A 23,530-nucleotide genomic window follows, 5' to 3' on the forward strand; every position below is an offset into this window, starting at 1 on the left:
TATAAAGTTCCTTTATTGCTTTTGGAACTGGAATCCTAACGAGTCCTCTACAGTCATCCCAAGAGGCCTGATGAAATAAGGGACTTCTATCAATGTTGGGCCTGAAAGCCATGGGCTAATTTGACAAGCCCAAGAGATATGACTTCAGCTTCTTGCTTGAAGCTGAGGGTATACCTCAGCACTAAAACGGCTAAAAAATTTTTTTTTTAATTGTAAAGGCAAGCATAGAAACAAATCAAGAAAAATATGGCTCATGGCCACAAAGCGCAAAATATCTACTCTTTACATCTGCCCTTTACAAAAATAATTTGCTAGGCATAGCTCTAAGCAGTCACTGCTGCAGCCACATTCCAGAGCCTGAGGGCAAGATCATATTAGCTGCTATTTACCACCTAGAACCTCTCAAAGTGTGGTCTGGGGATCAGTAGTACTATCTGGGAGTTTGTTAAGAAATGCTGAATTGCAGCATAATGACCCAAACCCCTCCCACTCCAGGCCTCTGAATCAGAATCTGATTCTGATGTTCAAGAGATTCTTATGCACGTAAAAATTTGAGGGGTCAGTCGGTTAAGCATCTGCCTTTGGCTCAGGCTGTGATCTCAGGGTCCTGAGATCAAGCCCCGTGTTGGGCTCCCTGCTCAGCAGGGAGTCTGCCTCTCCCTCTGCCCCTCCCCCTGTTCTCACTCTCATGTCCATGCTTTCTCTCTCTCAAAATAAAGAATAAAACCTTTAAAAAAAAATCTTGATAAGCAGTGATCCTAGACTACTACCTATGTTGCTGTTGAAATGGATATATTTATATGACCTTATATACTCAGTACTGGGGACTTGTAGAAAGCCCACAGACTACCATACTTATAAAGCAGAGTCTATTACTGTGTTTAGCCTTTCTGCTTGCCCCACAGCTTATCCAATCCTAACAGAGACTTAACTATTTGCTTCTCACTACTATGGAATTAGGAAAGCCGACTTTATTTTCTTTTTCTTTATTCAGAGTAGCAGAAAATGATTTCTGAAATGTACACTGGGAAAGCTTTCAAAGCCGTGATCTGATTTACTTTACAACAGATATTACCATAGAAAAGATTCTAAATATTAGCAAACAAGATAAATCATCTTTAACTTAATGCCCCAGTCTTTAACAAAAGGAAAGACAACAACATTTAAGAGGTTGTGCCATTCTAGAATATTGGTAAGGGGAACCTTCTTAAGAGGATATGCTGGAGTGCAGACTGCATTCTTTGGCGTTAAAAAAAAAATGGGTGTGTGAAGAGGGGATGTGTGAGAAGTCATTGTTCAGAGTCACTGCTGAACATATTTGAAACTCGGGTGAGATTTCTTGCCTTCACTGGTGATCTCTCTTTGAAAGGGATCCTCAAATCACTGGAGTGGAGCTGAGGGGACTACAAAGACCTGTATCTCATTGCTGCAATTGGCACTGGAGAGAAACTCGTAACTCGTGATGAAATGCAGTGTCCATGTTTGCAGCATTTGTTCTGGCAAGGAAAATCAGCATTATGTACCTTTGGCACAGAAGCTAGCTAACAGCAGTACTGCTTGACACTGGAGCAGTACTTAAAGTGTTTCAGCTTGCTGACATTTGGGGCATGAAGTTGGGAACATCAATAAGTGAAAGATGTATTAGGTAGGGATATTAGTGAAACTGATGCTGCAAAAGTCAGGTGTTTTGCTTTTATATAATAAGGGAGTTACATCTGGTTCTGAAGAGGTAGTTTTTAAATGCTTCAACCAAAGCATTTTAAGTATCATTTTCCTCACTCTTAAAGCAAGGAGAACTGAATACTTTATTCAAATGTGATTTTAGCCTCTCTTGCACACTTGGTGGTACATAAAATGTTCTACCTTAAAAGAAACATCCAATTATCACTATCTCAACACATCTGTTCATTTATTTTGCCTTCCTTTCTGTTTGTAATCTCAGAGGAAGAGAGGTAGAGCAGCCCCTAGTATGCAAGACAAATCCCTTCCCACCCCTTTGATCCATAATCTAAATAGCTGGAACTCTGGACAAATCAATTAACTTCTTTAAGTCTCAATTTACACAGGTCCATCTGGAAAATGAGGCTTATATAATCCTGAGAAAAGATGTTACAAAACAAGATGACTGTTGAAGTCTGTTCTAGTTGAAAATTACCATTTCATCATCTCTATTTCCTGTATGCCCTTGAGCACTCCATTACCCCTCTATCTTCACTCTCTGACTCTCTAAGGACTCCTGGTACAGGCATTCTTTATCTTAATTCTGTTATCCTTCCAGTTACTTTCCTAATATTTTCCTTTCTCTCTCAGCCACATTTTTCAAATTAGTGATGGACACCCACTGTCTCTCCACTTCCTTAGCAAAAGACTCAATTACTCCCAGCAGTCTGATTTCTACCCTGACCATTTCACTAAAACAGTTATTTCTGAAAATCATTAGTACTCTCAAATTCAACAACCTTTCTCAGTCTTCTAATTGCTTTACTTCTTTGCAGCATGCCACAGGACTGATTACCTCCTCCCCTTGATATCTTGTCTTGGCATCCCTGACAGTATTATCTCAGCTCTCTTCTCTGCTTTTTCTGTTTGCTTCATAGGCCACTTTTCACTTGCTTTAAACATAGGCATTCTCCAAATGGGTGCTGTGACTTTGTCTATAATCTAAAATCTTTTCCTTGGATTTCTCATCTCTACCTTATCTTGCTTTTAGTTGTCAACTCTACACAGACAACACTCAATTCTAAATCTATATTCTTTACTCCCAAACAACTAGTACTAATTTTTAATAGCCTGAACACCATTTCATGTAGCTCATCTAAGACCTCAATCTCCATCCCTCTAAATGAAAACTCAGTATGTTCTCCCTTCCTTTCAACCAATTCCTTTACTCATCTCACTTTTTTAATGTCTATTAATTGTCAGCAGGCTTCAAAGTGATCCAGGTTCAAAACTACACTCATTCTACTTAAAAATAATTTATTTTACTCTAATTACAAACAATGATAGATTGTTACAGAAAATGTGCAAAACCAATGAGAGAAAAATTATATCACCCAAAGACAGCTTAACATTAACATTTTAAAGCCTCCATCATTTTTTTTTTTTTTTAATGCACACATTTTACTTTTTTAAGTAAGCTCTAGGCCCAACGAGGGGCTTGAACTCAGGATCCTGAGATCAAGAGTCATGTGCGCTGCTCTATCAACTGAGCTAGCCAGGTGCTCTTAAAGGCTCCATCATTTTTAACCCTTAGTCTCCCCTGCTTTCTTGTATCAACTGACCAAGTCACCAAATGCTACCAAGTCCTCATAATGTCCCTTGCCTCTGCCTTACTCTTTCCATTTCCAATACCATCACACAAATCGAGGCTCTTTATCAGGTCCTACCAGAATTAGTGCAATAATCTAATGCCTATCACTCCCTCTACTACACTGGTTTTCAACCTTGGCTGCCCACTGGAATCATCTGAAGTTTCAAATACCAATGTCTGGGCTCCAACCCCAGAAATTCCAATTTTATTGATCTGAGATACAGTCTACACTATGCGATTTTTTTTTTGTGAAGCCATGTTTACAACCACTATTCCAGCACAAAGGTTTTCAAACTGTAAGAATCATCCAGGTAGCCTGATAGTCATACTAGGGGGAAGCAGGGTGGGGATTAGATATATGTACTTTTTACAAAAAGTGTTGATTCCCCTGTAGGTGTCCCAATGACTATGCTCTAAGCCAGGGTTTCTCAAACCTTAATGTGAATATGAATCATCTTGGGATCTTGTTAAACTACCGATTCAGGGGGTGCCTGGGTCGCTCAGTAGGTTAACCATCCGACTCTGGATTTTGGATCTGGTTGTGATCGCAGAGTCCTGGGATCGAGCCCCATATCAGGCTCCCTGCTCAGTGGGGAGTCTGCTTCTCCCTCTCTCTCTGCTCCTGCCCCTACTCTCTTTTTCCAAAATAAATTTTAAAAAATCTTAAAAAAACAAAACTACAGATTCAGATTCATTTGGTCTGGGATGAGGCCTGAGATTGTACATTCCCAAGAAGTTTCTAAATAACTGATGCCAATGCCAGACTGAGAACCATCCTTTGTAGCAAGGCTTCAAGAAACTCTTTTACAAGTACCCCATTCAAATGTATTCTACATAACAACCATTAGGCTAATCTTACTATGTTTGCTTTCCTAATAGTACTTTTCCAATCAAAAATTTTCAATGGCTCAATTTTCTATAAATAAATTCCAAATTCTTGACCTTGACATTTAGTATGTTCTACTTGGTATGGCCTCTATCTTCATTTTAAGTCATCTGTCTTTATCATTCTTCTGCAAAATACTTTAACCTGTATATGTCAGAGACCTAGGACAGTGCTTCTCAAACTCTGACACGTAAACAAATAACTAGAAGAACTTGCTTAAAACATCTTGGAGTCTACCCTCAGAGATTCTGATTTGGAATCTGGAGGTCTGGTGGGTCCAAGATTTCATATTTATGACTAGCTCCTAGGAGTAACTGATGCTGCAGGTCTGAGAGGCACATTTGAAGTATCCTTCTCCAAATACTGAAATCTTACCCACTCAAATCATACTAGTCCCCATGAAATCTTTCAGGATAAGTAAAATTAAAATGGTCTTCCTTTCCCTTCAATGACTATAACAAATGCCCAAATAAATAATATAGCCCTTAGCATCGTTAATGTTTTGGAGGCAATAATGAAGTCATAACTTTCTCGAATAAATATTAGAAATCTGAGGCTCAGATAGGCAAAGTTACTAAGTTGTTGAGCTAGGACTACAACTTCTATATTCTTTTCAGTTTTAAAACTCCAGGTGCTAAAAACACAATATAATTAAGTAAAATTCTTCAGTCTGACCTGCGAATGGTTTTTATGGCTTTTCATTGAAGTGTGAAATGCTCTGATAGCTGCCAAAGTGTCAAATAGGCCTTATGGCTGTAAAGCGAAAAGTGACTTACCACCTTTAGTTTTCTACTGTTCTCTATTTGATCTGACAATAAGCAGTTACACTTAAAGCTCTGAATAAGCAACTAGGACAGGGGTGCATAGGAAATATCTAAGATAATGCTCATTTTAAAAAATGCTTTTTACAAAGAATGAAACACTATCAAAAGCAATAACCTTCGCACATGAACCATTTATTGAATCACTATGACAGGAAAAGCACTAATATAAATAAAATGAGGCTTAATGACTAGTCTGGCTCTTAGGAAAGTCGGCCAAGGGGAGAAAAATCACTGGGCTTTTAACTGGGCCATGCTAATAGATCTAACTCATCATTCTTCTCCAAAGTCCATCTGTATTCCAAAGAAATAGAAAAACAAAAACTCAGCAACTAAGAAGAAAGTGTATTATTTATTGTATGAAATTCTTGTAAGATTTATTTTAACGGGGTTCCATTTTTGTGCATTGGGCATTTATTACGCAGCATTTTAAAAATTCTTTGTATAATTAAAGCACATAGGACTCGCTTCATAAATGTTATTTTTTATATTTAAAATAAGCTTCTGAAGTGTGGAGTCATCTGTGCTTTCCTCTTCCAATTCTTTGCATAATACAGAGGTCCCAGTGCAAACTGTGGGCCAAATCCAGCCTGTTGCCTGTTCCTGTATAGTCCATGAACTAGACATTTTTAAATGGTTGAAAGAAAAATCAAAAGAATATTTCATGATATGTGGAGATCATAAGAAAGTCGAGTGGGAGTGTTCATAAACAGTTTTAACAGAACACTGCCATGCTCATTTGTTTCTGTACTGTCTATGGCTGCTTTCAGGCTACAATGGCAAAGTTGAGCTGTTGTCTAAAATATTTACTATTTGACTTTCACAGAAAAAAAGTTTGCTGACCTCTGGAATGATTCTTTGTAATATGAAAAAAATTAGAATTAGAGGCACTTAATTTATGGTTTGTCTTTAATAAATGCTTAACATATAAGCATTTTTAACTTTCGAACAGTTGCAGCCCATTCCTCTCTGTGTTACTTTTATCTCTTAAGTAATTCTGAATCATTAATATTTGTGAAACACCACACTTTCCTACTTAAGGAAATTCTGATAAATACACCAAAGTGAGGATTCAACGTAAGCACTTGGTGTTAGAGAGTGGCCAAAAGAGAAAAGGAAGAGCTTTATTCTGCAAACTAGCGGCATGAGTTTGATGCAAAAAGACAAAGACAAAAATCAGGCCAAGGTAAATCCAGGTATCAAGATTAGATAAGGTATAAAGATGGCATCAGTAATAGAAAGAAGGCAGTCACCAAGAGGAGCTAGAGGGCATAAAGACTTGAGTACAGTTTTTGGTATGCTGAATTTGAAAGACTCTTGGAATATCCATACAAGGAAGTCAACTAGGCAGCAATATAACATGAGGAACTTCAGGGCTAGGCATTCTATGGCAATAACCTATATGAAGCTACTGGTTATCTTCACACCTGGAAGTTTCCAGAAGAACTCCATAATTAAGAGGTTTTTGCTATGTTATGTATTGTGTGTGTGTGTGTGTGTGTGTGTGTGATATGTGCCTGTAGCTTACTATGGAACACAATCACTACAAAGAGAAGGGGAAGTTTTAGTTAGTATTTCATTTCTATGGTTCAAAATAATGAGCCATAAAGAACTGTTTAAATTATTAAATGTACATATGAAATTTTCACCTGATGAGTTTTCCAAGTCTGTCTTTAAATAAACTGAGAGAGAAAAACATTTTGAACAACTAGAGAAGGCATATTTCCATAGATACAAGAGTTAAAAACAAAAAACAAAACAAAACAGGTTGGCCTTAACTATGGAATAAAATAATCAATTTAGCCTTAAAGCCTATACACTGAAAATGGGATATATTTTAGAGCAATCAAAGATCAACAGGAAATTAGTGTTTTAGACGTCTTCTGAGATAATGGAGATAGTTTTCTCTTGGATGGTTGGAACTGATAATCTCAAAGAGGTTTAGTATATAGTCACTGTGAAGACCAAGACTAGAAACCAGTACTCCTTTTTACCATACTATATCTCTCAGCTTTATGAAAAAATTAATAAATACCTAATAACACTCTTTTAACTCAAGGAGTATGATACCACATGAAGATACGTATAGACTAATACTGTAAGAAGTACAGTTATTAGGTTCTATATTTCAATGCATTTATTTTATGCAGTAGTATTAGGAAACACACTAAGACCTCCGGAAATTAATTAAAGTACTAGTTTAATGAATAGTAAGCATTATCAAAAGCCAATCAAGGCCTAAGGCTGGGCAAATGTATAATCAAGTATACGTAAGAGATTAAAGATAACTTTATATAGGTAAAAGGATACGCTAGAATTTGTTGAGGAAAACTAGAATAAATGCAACCAAGGTAGTTATAGGGCTCTATTTGGGATGTTTTATTAAGTCAAAGAGCTTCTCTGAATACAGAAAAATGGAAACAATTACCAAATGGTGTGGTTTATGAATGTGATATGCTGACACATACACATTCATTCACACAAAGCAAATCATCAGGCCTGTCAATTCATAATAAACCTAGCACTAATTTCCTTCACTGAACAAAAAAGAATACTGGTAAAAACACTACACTCAATTTTTGGCAACAATTGAATAAGCACGTCACTGTAAACATACTTCAAAATCAACAAGTACTAAAGCAATGCTTATAGAGAAGTTTTGGAAGCAAGATATTAAAGTAGCAAAATAAGAGAATCATTACTACTATCAAGAATAAGCTATTTTCTACTCTAACTCACTTGAGAAATACAATGCAACCCCATCAATAATGATGAGTCACTTCAGCAGAGATTCTTTTATAGGAGGTAGGCATAGAACAATATACAAAAAGGTCTGTGTAAAAAGCCTCAGGATTTCTACCGATAGGCACCACCGCCCCCAAATCCTAGGACATCCTTCCACCACACTGTAAATCAATGTTAGAAAGCACTGCTTAAAAAACTAGCTTCAAGTTAATGACTGTCACTAACTTACTAGTGGGCAAAGGTGACACAACCCCACAAGAGATAAAATGACTAAGATTCTAAAAGATTAACTAGTATCACAAATAATAGCAATAAGCAAAAGATCAGAAGGATTTTTAAAGTAAAAAGAAAACTGTCACTTCAGATAAACTAAAGAAATCATGTAAGTGGTTGTAATCTTTTAAAGTGAGTAAGAAAATGAAAGACATTCATATTTTTAGTACATTTATCAATTTAGAAGTATAAAATATATATATGTAACATTAAAGAAATATTAAATTTTCAGATACATATATATTTTTTAAAGATTTTATTTATTTATTTGACAGAGATAGAGACAGCCAGCGAGAGAGGGAACACAAGCAGGGGGAGTGGGAGAGGAAGAAGCAGGCTCATAGCAGAGGAGCCTGATAACGTGAGCCCCATAACGCCGGGATCACGCCCTGAGCCGAAGGCAGACGCTTAATGACTGCGCCACCCAGGCGCCCCTCAGATACATATTTTAATCTGATTAGGATCACTGCTCTTCCATCAAAGGTCCATCAGTTTTGGTAACAAAACTCTGTGATCCAATCTATGATGCTCCCCACTCACGCTTTAAAATATCTATACGAAAGAAATTCTGTGACTAAGTATAAATTGCATGAACGTAGCTGAGAAAAAAACCCATTCTGTTGTATGTATAGTAGTGATGATAACGTGAAGAGTAAGGATTTCTTAGCTTAGTTAAGATCCTTTATTATATGGCTGATTCTATCTAAGCCTATTGTTCTATATGACATATATAAATGGAAAAACTCAAATGCAATATAGTATTCAGGAATACATTAGCATTAATGCATTTTAAACAGAAAAAACAGCACATTTTAAATTACAAAGGTTTTTTAAAAGACCAGAATAAATATATTCATTAATATTTATCCTTGCTTAGGGAACTGATCAATTCTAGGTAATATAGCTCTAAGTCCCACCTGCTAAGATTTGCCATATCCAACATGTATAAATCAGCTTCTAAAAATCAGCTAAAAAGTAAAACATATCTCTACTAAAACCCTTATTCTAAGTGACAAATGTTTAATTGATGCCTGTTACCTTCAGGAATGTTAGCCAATTTTTAATTGCTCTTGATTCCATTTTATTCCCAAGGTGGACTGTTTATCTATGGGTTTGTTTTTAATCTTTCCCTAAGAAGGACTTTATTTAAAAGGGATCCAGATTTTTTTAGAACCACAAAGAGGACAGAAAGGACTAAAGTAACTGCTAAGGTAAGCAAAGAAAACTCTGATTATTACATATTACCAAGACACAAATTTTACAGAATGCAGAATATTAAAAAACAAAGTTTTACCTCGACACAGGTTTTCATCCCTGAGGCAGCAGCATAGTGCAGGGGTGTGTTTTTTTTGTTATCAACGGCATCAATAGCTGCTCTCTCATATTCTCCTTGGTCAAGTTTTGCTCCTTTCCATCTTAAGATCATCTGCAGACAATCCGCTCTTCTGAAATCATCTTCTGCAGGCCGTGCTAAGCGAGGATGAAGGGCTCCTTCAGATATCATAATTTGAGGCCCCATACATAACAAATGCATAGATGTCTCATTGTGCACATTCCGTTTATTTGGATTTCCATCTCTACCAAAAAGAAAAGTCCTAAAATGATAAAGAAAAAAATGAAAAGCAGTGTCCCCTTGTCTTGAAATAAGACCACACAGAAGATAAATTTAAAAGATAAACTCTACTTCTAAGCTGTTAATGAAATGTCCAGTGAAGTCCTGTTTCAAAATAAGCTGAATAATTTTTACAGTTATAAAAAACTCCATTCTAGAACAAAATACTAAGAAAAAGAAAGCTGCATATCTTTACGTTATTTGCTAATTAAAGAAGAGGGATAGAAGAGAAAAGGGAGGAAAAATAAAGGAGAAGTAAAGAAAAAAGGAAGACAAGAAAAAAGGGGCAGAGGGAGGAAAGGAACAGGAAGGACCACGTGAGACTCATATGTCAATCACATGAATGCCTGAGGGTATTTTAAAATAAATTTAAATAATTTAATAAAATTTAAATAAATATTTTAAATAAAAATAATAATGCATTATTATACATTCCACACCAACTTTTATCTTCTTTCCTTTATTGTTCTGCCCTATTTCTCTTAGTTACATCTTTATTGAATAAGGACGGTGACAGTATAAGCACAGGAAGTAGTGCATAAGTGTAGGAGTAATTTTTAAATCTAGAAAAAATTTTTCTACCTGAAAGTCATTAGCTAGCACTATTTACACAGTGTAATATTTTTTTAAGGGAATAAGTTCTGGTTAGTTCTGGAAGACCAAGATCTAATTCCAAAGTGATAGCCTTTACCAATGATATAGGTCTAGATGAACTCCCTTAACTAATGCCAAACCTAGATCAGACAGTTATGCCTAACTCCCTAATACATCCCTGAACCAGGATCACAGGATTAACAGTTGAGCCAATTCAGTAGCTATAATAAGATACTGGAAAATGAGCTGAGAAAAAACAACAACAACAAACAAAAACCCTGCTGTAATACAGTCAGCCTATACTAGAAAACACACAAATACATTAGGAAATGGGAATGTAAGTCTCACATCTGAAGATGAGTGCCTACATTTACTGTGGAGTGCTGGTATCATTTGCTAAATGCCAATGGAACAGCAAGGGGAAGGCAGCAAGAGCCAAACTCTAACCCCTAGTTATATCTGGATTGCTTTTAGGTTAGTTTTAGCTTACACACATGGGTCTGACAGAAAAAAACTGACCACAAAGGAGCTAGGATAGACTCTTCAATTTGAATGAGTTAGCCAAGCTGGAAAGCTTTTATGAGAAAAAGGTTGAGTAAGAGGTCCTAAGGCAGAAGGTCCCAGACAGCTCTGGATTTTTCCTGTTCTTATCATTCAGGAGTCTAGAGAGCTCAGCTGCAGAGCCCTTTAAAACCAGTCTATTGGGTTTTTAGCACTACATTGATTTGAACTGTCCTGAAAGTAGACATGAGGTCTCTGGAACAGGAACAAATAAATTATTATTACTTATAACTATGTCAGTTCCTTATACCCCAACTCCTTCCCCTGGGAAATTGCAATTAGAGCCAGATCAGATCATTCTATATGCCCTGGGGTCTGCACTACAGGTGAGTATGGTAGGCAGAGTAATGCCCCCACCCCCAAAAGATCCATGCCTTAATCCCTGGAATCCATGAACACGTTACCTTACACAGTAAAGGGACTTTGCAGGTGTGAATTAAGTTAAGGTTCATGACATGGGAAATTAGCCTGCATTAACCAAGTGGGCCCAATGTAATCACAAGTCCTTTTAAGAAAAAGATAGAAGGGTCAAGAGTCAAAGAGAGATTGGAAGATGGAAGGAAGCTAAACTGTTTCTTTTAAAGATGGAGGAAGGACCCACAAGCCAAGAACTGCAGGCAGCTTTAGGAAGCTGGAAAAGCAAAGGGAAGGGATTCTATCCTAGAACCTCCAGAAGGAACACGGCCATGCTAACACTTTGAGTTTAGTCCAGTAGGAACACTTCAGACTTCTGATCTCTAGAGCTTTAATATAATAAATTTGTGTTAAGTCTTTAAGTTTGTGGTAATTTGTCATGGCAGCAATAGCAAGTTACTATAGCAAGGAGCCCTGAAAATAAGATTCTGGAGGGTTATATAGCAGACTCCTCCCCTCTGAGTGTGAACAAAATATCCTAGGGAAGATCTTGGGTTCTTACCCTTTGAAATGTAAAGTATATTTCTAGGGGGATGAAAAGACTAGCATCTCTGAGTTTTATGATTTAGGGAATGTCTCCACGGTTTAAGGTCTTACCCACTCCTCATCCCCCTTCAGATGTAAACATCTATATCCTAGGAGGTAAATCTCTCTGGAGTTCTCAATCTCTAGTCAGTCACAGTTTAACTTCCAAAGCTGGTCTTTTAGCCCAGGTCCCAAGTTTCAGTAAAATTCCCTCAGAAAGCCCTAATTGTACATATTTTCTCTACAGTCCAACATAGCCTTTATGGCCTTCTGATCCCCACGATAGATGTGCAGGCTCTTCAACGCTTGCTCTGCTGTTTGGTTTCCTAGAAACTGACCGAGACTATCTAAACAAACCCAATCCTATTTAGAAGCCTCTTTACACCATGCTCCCTCTCCAGTGTGGCCACTCCTTTCTTTGTCTTCATTGAGCATCCTAATATAACTCATTACACTGTATCACAGTTACCTTTTTATATATCTGTTTCCTTCTATCACTTAGTTCATAGGCTTCTAAAGCAGGGTCTATATCCTGTTCTTTCTGACATCCTCAAACTACTGGCAGATACACCAATTTCTTGCTATAACTTTGACAGATGAACTGCATACATACTACTCTTATGATCTAGATTGGTGACACAGCATTGGGGATCTCTCAAGCCAACAGTGTAGAAGAATAATCAAGAACATGGCATCTAGTACAGACTGCCAAGCTCTAATCCTAATTCTGTCACTCTTTATGTGGTCTTGGGCAAGTTACATAATAAATAGCTCCTTAACAACACATGGTTCATATCCTTTGACCAGGTAAACCTATTTCTGAGAATTTATCCCAAAGGAAAAACATAAAAGAAATAAAAATTTTGGGGTGCCTGGATGGCTCAATTGGTTAAGTGTCCAACTCTTGATTTTGGCTCAGGTCATGATCCTGGGGTTGTGCGACTGAGCCCAACATCAGGCTCCTCCCTCAGCAGGGAGTCTGCTGGAGATTCTCTCCCTCCCTCTCCCTTTGCCCCTCTCTCCTTGCACGTGCGTGAAAACGCACACTCTCTCTAAAATAAACAAATCTTAAAAAAAGAAATAAAAATCTATAGGAACAATGCCATTCAATACAGTGTTACTTTGAATAAAAAAATTTGGAATCACTTAAATGGTTTATAGGAGAAATGGGAAGCAAATCATAGTATATCTATGACTATAATAAAAAATTATAAAGTCATTACAAAGTCTATGAATGTCTGCAGCTCAAACTAGATGGGAACACAGAATAATTCTAACAGTTGTTTAAAGGAGGCAGGAACATGGGTAGTTTTGTTTGCTTATATGACCATAATGTTGCTTAATAGCTAAAAAAAAAATAAAAAGGAAAATATACAATATTTTCCCCATTGACACTATGTACTTATAACAGCTGAATTACAGTGGGATTGTAGCGGATAACTAAAATTAAAATGATGCTCTAAAAATATGTTCAAAATTAAAACCTTTCCTAGGAGTCATTAAATTAACAAAAATGATTTCATTTTCTTAAAAATTTAATTTAGGAAGAAATTATTAAAATTAATTCAGATTCTGTAAGAGTCTGTGTAAACCACTTTTACCCAGCCCTTCCTGTTCCCATTTCCCATTAATATCATTTATTTTCTTTCAGTTTGCTCAGGAGATCTCAGGTCCTTTACACCACAGGATTTAATGTAAGTTGGAAGGATGTCAGTTGATACAGAGAGATCTCTCTCTCATATTAAACATTTCTAGAGACTCCCCAATATAGAGAAGAGATAGCTAATTTTGCAAATGTTCTCATATCCAATCTGCCAGACTCTGATTAATCAAATAAAAAAGTTTATTATTCTCAAGTTAAAATATTAAAATAGCTTCTTTATACGTATTTACTCAGGAAAGATTCTTCAATTTATTAGACATCGTACCATACCTGCATAAACAATTTGCACTAAAACTATAAAGCTGGATATTCTAATTTCCTAAGAGCTAAATTCATCATCATTGTCTGTAACTTTTGCTTTTAACCTGAAATAGTTGACTATTCATTTTTTAAAAGATTTTATTTATTTCAGATAGAGCGAGCAACAAGCTGTGGTGGGGGAGGGGAGGTGCAGAAGGAGAGGGAGATAAGCAGACTTCCCACTGAGCAGGGAGTCTGACATGGGGCTTGATTCCAGGACCCTGGGATCATGATCTGAGCTGAAGGCAGGCACTCAACCGACTGAGCCACCCAGGCACCCCGACTATCCATTTATATCCTGACCTTTTGATTACCTTGGTTTCCATAAGTACACATCTTCTCAAATATTTTTTTTAAGCACAACTTCTCTTTTCCAATGGTAACAGCTCCACTTCCTAACCCCTTACTGGAAGAAAATTTAGTTCTGAATCCATTTTCTTCTTCATACACCTTCTCTCCTTTTAGGGAGCAAATCTAATAGCCATCTAACTTTCAATGGTTTCTATGAATATACTTGGTAAACTATAAAGTATTAACAGAATCCAAATGATAAACAATGGTGGTGGAATCATGATTCTCTTAAGGGGCTTCTATTATTACTTCTGTGGTAACTGTTAATGCTCTATTCATCCTAAGTTCTCACCTGACCTCTAGACCATATTCTAACTCCTTATATAGGCCCCTCTCTCTTGCATATTCCACTATCATCTCATATTCAACTGAGCTCTCTCCAAAATAACAGTCTGCTCTGCCAGAGCCTCTATTTCTTGCCAATAACACTCTGATTCTATCAGTCACTAACACATACATATACCTTCAGTTCCTTTTAAATCTTCTCTTTCATGCAACAAGTACTGCAGTTGTTATTTGGCAGGTACTATTCTAAAACCATATTGTGGGGGTGCCTGGGTGGCTCAGTCGTTAAGCATCTGCCTTCGGCTGAGGGCGTGATCCTAGCGTTCTGGGATCAAGCCTCACATCAGGCTTCTCCGCTAGGAGCCTGCTTCTTCCTCTCCCACTCCCCCTGCTTGTGTTCCCTCTCTCGCTGGCTGTCTTTCTCTGTCAAATAAATAAATAAAATCTTTAATAAAAAACAAACAAACAAACAAAAAAACCATATTGTGAAGAAAACAAATTAATTCCCTGTCCTTATGGAGTTTGCAGGCAAGGAAGGGTAGAGAGGAGAACTTCAATCCACTTAAATCCATTTAACCCATTAAAAGAACTTAATAACTACTTAAATATGAGTCAAAAAATAGAAATCAAGAATTAGAAACTCTATTACTTCTTCTCAGTGTGGCATCTGCTTCTCCCTTTCCCTCTGCTCCTCCTCAGCTTGCATGTGCTGTCTCTCAAATAAATACATACATACATACATAAAATCTTAAAAAAAGGGGAGGAATAATTTTTTAATTCCAAAAGCAACTAAACATTTAATATAATAATTTGATGTGATTTTCTTAACTAAATAAATTTTTAAAAAAATACAAATTAAGGAAATAAGAGTTGTTTATTCTTAGGAAAGGAGAACAATAATTTCTGATTCTAGCATATGATGTTAAAGGCTTTAATAAAGAAATTATGAGCTACTGATCTCTCCAAACAATTAAGGAAATAAAGAAGAAAACACCCAAACACTTTAGGCTGAAATTGAAAGTTAAGTATAAAGTAAACACACAAGTATGAATTTAAGTATAAAACATGTGGCCAAATCATAAAAGTAGTCCAAACTGGTAACTAAAGAGAATATATGTCATCTTTTCTATAGGTCTTTACTCATTCAATAGAATGATAACCACATGATGTAGAAACACAGATATAGTCCTGCCTTGAAGAGTTAAGAATATTGACCAAATCAGCAATTCTTAAACTTTTTGGTCACGGGCCTCTTACAACTTTAAAAATCAGTGAAGTTTCCTAAGAGCTTTTGTTTATGTGGGTTATGTATATTTATGTTTATATTAAAAATTGAAACATTTAAAAAATATGTATTCATAAAAAAACATTACATATTAAATATTCTTGACATACAGAAGTGAAAAAAAACTAAAAAAAATTGAGAGGAATGGCACTGTTTTACACATTTATAAATTTCTTTTCATGTCTAGCTAACAGAAGATGAATTCTCACAGCATTCTATCTATTGTAGTATGTCGTTTTGGTTCAAAGCATATGAAGAAAATCCAGCCTCTATATAGTCAGAAAAAGGAGAAGTATCCTAAAACGCCTTTTCAGATAACTGTGAATATTCACATTTGGTACTATACCAAAAATTCAACAAGTGGCCATTTCTTAGGTTACTTGCAATGTAAAATCTGAAATCACATCAATGAACTTTTTTCGTACCGTACTCAAGGATGGAGATTAACTAAAAATAGTAACTCTTATTTAAAGAAATAACTTTTACTGCTTCATCAAGGATACTTTTAAGTGAAACTGGCTTTTTTTTTTAAATGGAAAGTGGCCGGCAGTGATGAATACAATCATTACTAGTCAGGTTGGGTACCACGGTCTTAACTCATCTACAGGCATCAGCAGTTTTATCCTCCATGTTTTGCACTTTCACGGCAAATGTCAACACAGTGAAAAAGGCAAATAATACCTTAGTATTAGTACAAAACCAGATTTGACTTCGTGTACCTCCTAAAAGCGTCTCAGGATCTAGGAATCCTCAGACATACTTTAAGAATCACTGTGTTAGATAACTTTCTTAATAGTGTTACCCAATTTTAGGAAGTACATTTGTAAATTATACAATAAATGGTTAAAAAACATTTTGTGGGGCGCCTGGGTGGCACAGCGGTTAAGCGTCTGCCTTCGGCTCAGGGCGTGATCCCGGCCTTACGGGATCGAGCCCCACGTCAGGCTCCTCCACTGTGAGCCTGCTTCTTCCTCTCCCACTCCCCCTGCTTGTGTTCCCTCTCTCGCTGGCTGTCTCTATCTCTGTCAAATAAATAAATAAAAAATCTTTAAAAAAAAAAAAATAAAAAAAAAAATAAAAAACATTTTGTTACTTGGTTTCCTTTATGTTAAAATATACATATTATCTTAGTAATAATAATACTTAAATATATTTTACTTTAGTATTCCAAACAAGTTTTAATTAATCATATAACAAGACTTGATACTAAATACTACTGTAGTGTTCAATGTTAGGAATCTAAAGCAATGTAACAGTTCTGTAATCTCACTGACAATACTCAATTAAAAAAAAAGATTTAATGGATTAAGTACTCAATAGTTAATCTATTGAGAACATTATTAAGTGTCTAGCACTGTATTTACAATCTTTACAATGGAGTGGAGAAGATGAGTTTAATAACAATAAGACGGCTTAAAATCTAAGTTGTAGGAATTTCAGAAAACAAAAAGTACTGCAGGTCAGAGTAGTTGTAGGTAAATTCATGAAAAAGACAGAAACCAAGTTAGGATTTAAAGGAGAGCGAATCAGAGAAGAAAGAAGACATTTGAGAATCAAGGAGCAACAGGAATAAAGCTAATGTGGTGGCATTTCTAAAGGTGGGGAGAGCACAAAGGAAGTCAATCAACAAGTTTCACTGATAAGAGCTTATTAGAGAGTAATGAGAAATTGGGCTGACTGGGTAGAATGAGGGCAAGGTCAAGGGAGCTTTAGAAGCCAAACGGAGTAATACAGACAACAGGGTATTGTTACAGTTTTGCCATGATAGAAAAAATATTAAAAAGGATATAACTGAGTAAGATTAATCTGGACATGAGATTATGAGAGGAAAAGACTTGGAAAAAAACATTTAGGAATCAGATATTTTCAATGTTGAGAGCACAGGTTGATAAGGGTGAGCTAAGCCTGGGGCAATGGGAATGGAAAGAAGTGAATTCCAGAGATAAAACTTAGTGAACTTTTCTTAGTAGCAGGTTAGGCAAAGGAGTAAGTCAAGGATCATTTGAAGATATTTAGGGTTACAGAAATGAGAAGCAATAACATTACTGAGTACATACTGTATCCTAGGCATGATAGACCTATAACATTAATTAATTTAATTGTCCTACAAGCTGTATGTAATAGATATCTATTTTACAGATAAGGGAACTTAAGTCCAGAGTGATGAAATAACTTGCCTTGCTATTAAGTGGCTCAGGCAGCCCTGACACACAGGTTTATCTGACCATAGAGATAAGACGCTATTACAGTGGTTAAAAAGCCTAAAGCCTATAGTCATCTGTCTGGGCAATTAGCTCTGTCACTCATAAACTGCTAGAGATCTGACACGTTGATTAATTTTCTGTGCTTTAGGTTTTCTCTCCTCTAAAATGCAGACAGCAAACTACCTCCCAGAGTTGTAATGAGGATTAAAAGAGATAATGCATGTAGACACTGTTAATAGTGCCCAGAAAACAGTAAGCACTCATACATGTGCAATTATCACATCAGCACATTCTGTTGGTGTTGTTAACATAGGGAAAACCCAGTTTGGGAAGAAAAAATATAAAATTTAAAACAAGATGAGTTGGCGGTGGCTTCCAAGTAGGTACCTTTAGAGAAATGGAAACAAAAACTAAATGCAAAAGGAAGAGGTTATGGAAATACTAAGTCAAGAAATACCTACTTTATCTTTAAGAGGTTACAGAGATGCCTACTTGATAAAGTCATGGGTCTGGATAACTTAACTCATTCATGGAAGTTTTTTTATTCACAAATCCTGATCATAAAATATTTTCTTGTGCGATGATTCTATAAAACTGTTATTTACTTTGTGTAAGATACTATGCTAGATGCTAGAAGTACAAAGAAGGTACAGTAAAAAAAAAGGAGTAATTCAGGTAGAGAGAAGATACACAAAATTATAAAGCACAATGATATAGTATATACCAAATAAGTAATACATACTAACAAAAAAAGCCATAGAAGTTAAAAAAGAAAGACTGAGGTTCCTTTGGGTTGTAACAGGCTAAGAAGACAGATCCTGCACAGGGCCTTGAAGGAAGGGTAAGACTTAGATAAGAAAGAGAAAGCTGAGAGGAGTGGGCAAGGGGATTCCTGGCAGAGAGAGCAGCATGCACATGGCAAACAGAGTATATATGACATGTTTCAAGGAAACCAAAAGTAGCAGCTTAATTTGAACAATTTTTATTAAAAGAAGTATAAAAAATGTTGAACGTTTTTTATCAAGTTCTAAAGAGCTTTGAATACTGCTTTATGAATTTTATTTCATCATGTAAGCAAAGAATTGTCTTTTTCTTCCACCATCAGACTTTAATAGCTGCATAATCTTCTTAAAACACTAAATTTGTTTTAGAACTACTATCCCCTGCTTCTCTCATTTTATAAGCTAGCAAATACAAAATTTAATTCTCATGTAATGAGGTAAGAATCTTCATATAAACATGTTTGCTGTCAACAAATGCTTTCTTTTTGGAGAGATTCTAAGTTTTGTCAGTATTTTCAGTTTTAAGAAATGTTTTGCTTTTAGATTCTTTTCAAGTAACTGAACCCCATTAAAAGAAAGGAAACTCAAACCCGATCAAGACTAGATAAGGCAAATGCATCTGTTTTTTCAACTTAAACTAGCTAATCAGAGCTGAAAACTTTGCTGCAGGCACCATTACCTTCACTTTTTTGATAGTTGATAAGTACTTTTCTAGAATTCATATGCTGTAAATTAAACACTAAACTATTATCAAGATATCATACTACAAAACATACTAAGGATCAAACTATTTACAGCCACAGGAATATGTGAACCAACCTCACTATTAAAACTTTTGGTCTAATTCAGGCATAATAAAAAAAATACTTAATAATTCACTGGGGCGCCTGGGTGGCAAAATCGGTTAAGCACCTGACTCTTGGTTTTGGCTCAGGCTGTGATCTAAGGGTCGTGAGATAGAGCCCCATGTTGGGCTTGGCTAGGCAGAGTTGGCTTGAGTTTCTCTCTGCCGGCATTCCCTCCCCCCCGCCCCCCTGCCGCGCAGCCCTGTGCTTGAACGCTCTCTAAAATAAATAAATAAATCTTTAAAAAAAGAGAAAGTTTAATTCACTATAATACCGTATAACATGCACATATGTATGTATATATTTTCAAAGATCAAGGATTTTTTTCCCTTTCACTAATTTATTATTAATTGGTTTTACAGTAATACTTACCCTAGTATTCTGTTCATTCCATGTCTAGCAGCATAGTGTAATGGAGTATTGTGCTGGTAGGGCTCCCCATAAGATGTATTTGGATCAAGGGATTCTTTCAGCTGAGGGTTGTTTTCATAAATTTGGCAGGCCAGGTTTTCATCACCATTGATGAGTGCTTTACGGAATTTGGTGGTTGTATTTCCCATGTTTTCTTTTGTTTTTTTCTGATAGGCAGTGGCACTTTTTCCCTTCCCTGTTCAGCCACTTCTTGAATGTTTCTGTAACATGTTTCACATTCTAATGGAAGAAAAAATTATCAAATTAGATTGTAAAACATCAGTTATAAAGCAGTATCCTAAATAAACAATAAAACAATTAGGAACACTAAAAAAACCTAGGAAGCATATATAAGGGAACAAACTAAATTATGTTTTACCAAATTTATCTTAATAGACAAAAAAACCTTAAATTTTTAACACTGCCCAAATTAACTTCTTGTTAAACTGTAACATTTACCCACGCAGAGACTGTTAAGGTTTTACAGGCTGTACTTTGTACTATGAAAGTTATCTACATATATGAGCTTTTCAATTTTCCTTTTCACACGGGCAGGAAATAACTTCACTGAATTTTACGGTTGAATACACTTAAATCTCTGTATAAACTATGTATAAAATAGACTCAGCCAATTTGTGGGAGAGTGAAAAATGTAGGAAATTTTGCTCATATATAAGCTTCAGAATAGTTGTTGTTACAGTAAAAAACAAAACAAAACAAAACAAACCCACAGTCCTTGGCTAGTATGCTCAATAATAAATGCTACTTTTGCTCCATTTCAATAAATGTTTCTGAAACTACTCTTGAACTATGATCAAAATTAGTGATAAAGGAAATAGCATATGTGAAGGCAGGTATGAAATAAAAGGACTATTCAAGAAATGGTCAGTACACATGGAGTTCAAGATCTCTAGTTTTGAACTAATAGAAGATAAACCTGAAAATAAATTGGGGCCAAGTAAGAAACTTATACTTTAATCTGTAAAGAATGGATAATTAAGGGCTTTTATATATGGTAGTGATATAATTATTTTATGCTTTAGAAAATTAACCATTTGGACAGCATAGAAGACAGACTGGAAGGAGGAAAAGATAAAGGCAGAATACAAGTCTATCATGTTACCCAACGAACTCGGTGGCAGGCTGGACATTAAAATGTAGCTTATTTAAGAGAACAGTTGAAAATAATATATAGTTGTTCAACACACGTTTTGTACAGGGTAGTAACAGTTTCAACAAAATACAAATTAACAGACTGAAAAACAAATGAGTTTTTTTATTTTTTTTAAGTTTCCTATAAAACAGAGGTTCTCATCCTTCCTTGGCTGCATATTGATTAACCTGGAGAACTTCAAAGAGTCCCATTAGCCAGGCTACACTCCAGAGTAATTAAACCCATTTCTAAGGGGTGGCACAAGGGCACTGGTATTTCAGTTCCTTGGGTGATTTCAATGTGCACACACCACTGTATAAAACACTCGTAACTCCCTCCAGCCAAATGGTTATATGAGTATGGAGATGAAGATGAACAGGCAGGGTAAGACAGCTGCTAAACCTATTTTAGAGATAGGTGTTAACTACTGACTTAGCAGTGTATTTTCTGGCCCACATCTATACTTAATGAAGTCACCGTTTGAGTCTTTTAAGGGCTCTTTGTTATTGACATTTTTACTTTAAATATGCAAATATATACCCATAGAATGAGTAAAGAAAGACAATATAACTGGAAGATAATCACAGTTAGCATTTTGACCAATAACCATCCTATTTATAATGTATACAAATATTTGTTTTATGCATAACATATACAGTATAAGTATGTATATATATATAAATTGGATCACTACATAATTTTAAATTTTTTTATTTAATTTTTAAGAGGGTTGCTAAATCTTTTAGACTAGAGAACTATTCCTTTATCATTTCATCTAGAATGAGAAAAGAAAATCCTTCGCTCCGACACTCTCACACTTATCATAATATACCAAAGACACTTTTGGGATTTTTCAGGGACACCCTGTATTTTTTTTTTCTTTTGTTTTTCAGAGGATTTAGGAGCCATGTGTTTATTCTCAGTGAAATAATCTGAGTTCTGTAGTACTGCTTTAAGTATTTTAAGGATTTATTATTCTTAATGAGAACTCCATTCAGTTTACTGTATATTTCACTCTATAACCAAATACAAAACATATCATGTAGATTCTAAAGAGTCTTTCCTGAGGATTTGAAAACTTACAGTTGTTTGGTCTTCTCTTTCTTCCCTGTTAGAATGTAGCTCAAATTATAAACATTTTTGGAGTTTTGGATTAGATTAATAAACAACACATTTTCTTTGATTTACATTATACTTCAGCAAGTGTTCTATAAGAAAAGTAAATTCTATCCAAGATGTGAAAAAAGAAATATCTAAGAAATCAATGATATCTTGGGGTATTTATTTAAAATAACAAGGTACTTAAAAAAAATCAATAATACCCTGGGGCGCCTGGGTGGCTCAGTCGCATAAGCCTCTAAGGTCATGATCCCTGGGATCAAGTCTTGCATCTGGCTCTCTTCTCAGCAGGGAGCCTTCTTCTCCCTCTGACTGATGCTTGTGGTCCCTCTCCCTGCTTGTGCTCTCACACTCTCTCTCTCTCTCACACACAAACAAATAAATGTTTAAAAAAAATCAATAATACTCTAAATGTGCATTAAACATTACTGTCACTCATGGTGAAAAGCATAATGGCATCTAGAAACATTTTTGTTGTTCTCAGTTATTTTCTTTCTCTTTTCTTTTTTTTTTTTTTTTAAGATTTTATTTATTTATTTGACAGAGAGAGAGATAGCCAGCGAGAGAGGGAACACAAGCAGGGGGGGTGGGAGAGGAAGAAGCAGGCTTCCAGCGGAGGAGCCTGATGTGGGGCTCGATCCCAGATCGCAGGGATCACGCCCTGAGTGGAAGGCAGACGCTTAACAACTGAGCCACCCAGGCTCCTCTCTCAGTTATTTTCAAGTCTGTTTCATTTTTAAAATTTGAGTTCAACAAGACTGAAAGTCAGCAGGAAATGCATCATTTAAAAGTCATAGCTCCATTCCCTCAGATTATTCTCACAAGTCTTACCTAGAAATTTGCCAGATGTGTCCTTTAACTTTTTCATAGCCACAGCTAGTATAATCTGAAGTGACTGTTCCCTCTTTGTTTGAATCAGACTCTTAAGTATTATTTCCCCAACTCTAAGAAAAATCTATGTACAGAGCTTCATGAGGCAGGTGAAGGCTTATCAAAGAGGTGAAAATAATTCCTTATTTGGGACTTTTAAGTTTTATAAGAAAATCTAGGCAAAATTCCATCATCTTTCAGTGGTAAAATACAGCACTTGATAAGTTATTTAATGAAAAAAGTAAAAGTAAGAAAAATATAGCTTATCAATGGACTCTAGAAAGCTTTCCCTAATTTCTGATTAACTTTTAATTAAGAAGGGCTCTATTACTCTTGCTTTAAATCACTGCCTCTCAACTTCCCCTTTTACAGGTTAATAATCAGCAACAAAATTTCAAGTGCACCTAAATTAATAATTACTCCCAGAAATCTTTTATAGAATACGAAGTTCTTCAGAAATAACTTGCTCTTAGCTTCTGTTTCCACAGAAGTAAATTATTTTTAAAGTCATGATTACAGAT

General features: G+C 35.8%; 1 protein-coding gene across 1 annotated transcript in view; it reads right to left on the reverse strand.

Annotated features, from left to right (window-relative positions):
• Positions 1-23,530, reverse strand: part of ANKIB1 (ankyrin repeat and IBR domain containing 1) — a 181,072-nt gene that overhangs the window by 111,309 nt on the left and 46,233 nt on the right. Inside the window, exons 2-3 of the mRNA XM_008686227.2 lie at positions 19,829-20,107; positions 9,330-9,630 (exon numbers count right to left, since the gene is read on the reverse strand). Of these exons, the coding sequence (XP_008684449.1) occupies positions 9,330-9,630; positions 19,829-20,016 (489 nt within the window). The 5' untranslated portion in view covers positions 20,017-20,107. The remainder of the gene's footprint in view (positions 1-9,329; positions 9,631-19,828; positions 20,108-23,530) is intronic.

Source organism: Ursus maritimus, unplaced genomic scaffold (assembly GCF_017311325.1).
Source record: "Ursus maritimus isolate PB19 unplaced genomic scaffold, ASM1731132v1 scaffold_3, whole genome shotgun sequence".
Lineage (NCBI taxonomy): Eukaryota > Metazoa > Chordata > Mammalia > Carnivora > Ursidae > Ursus > Ursus maritimus.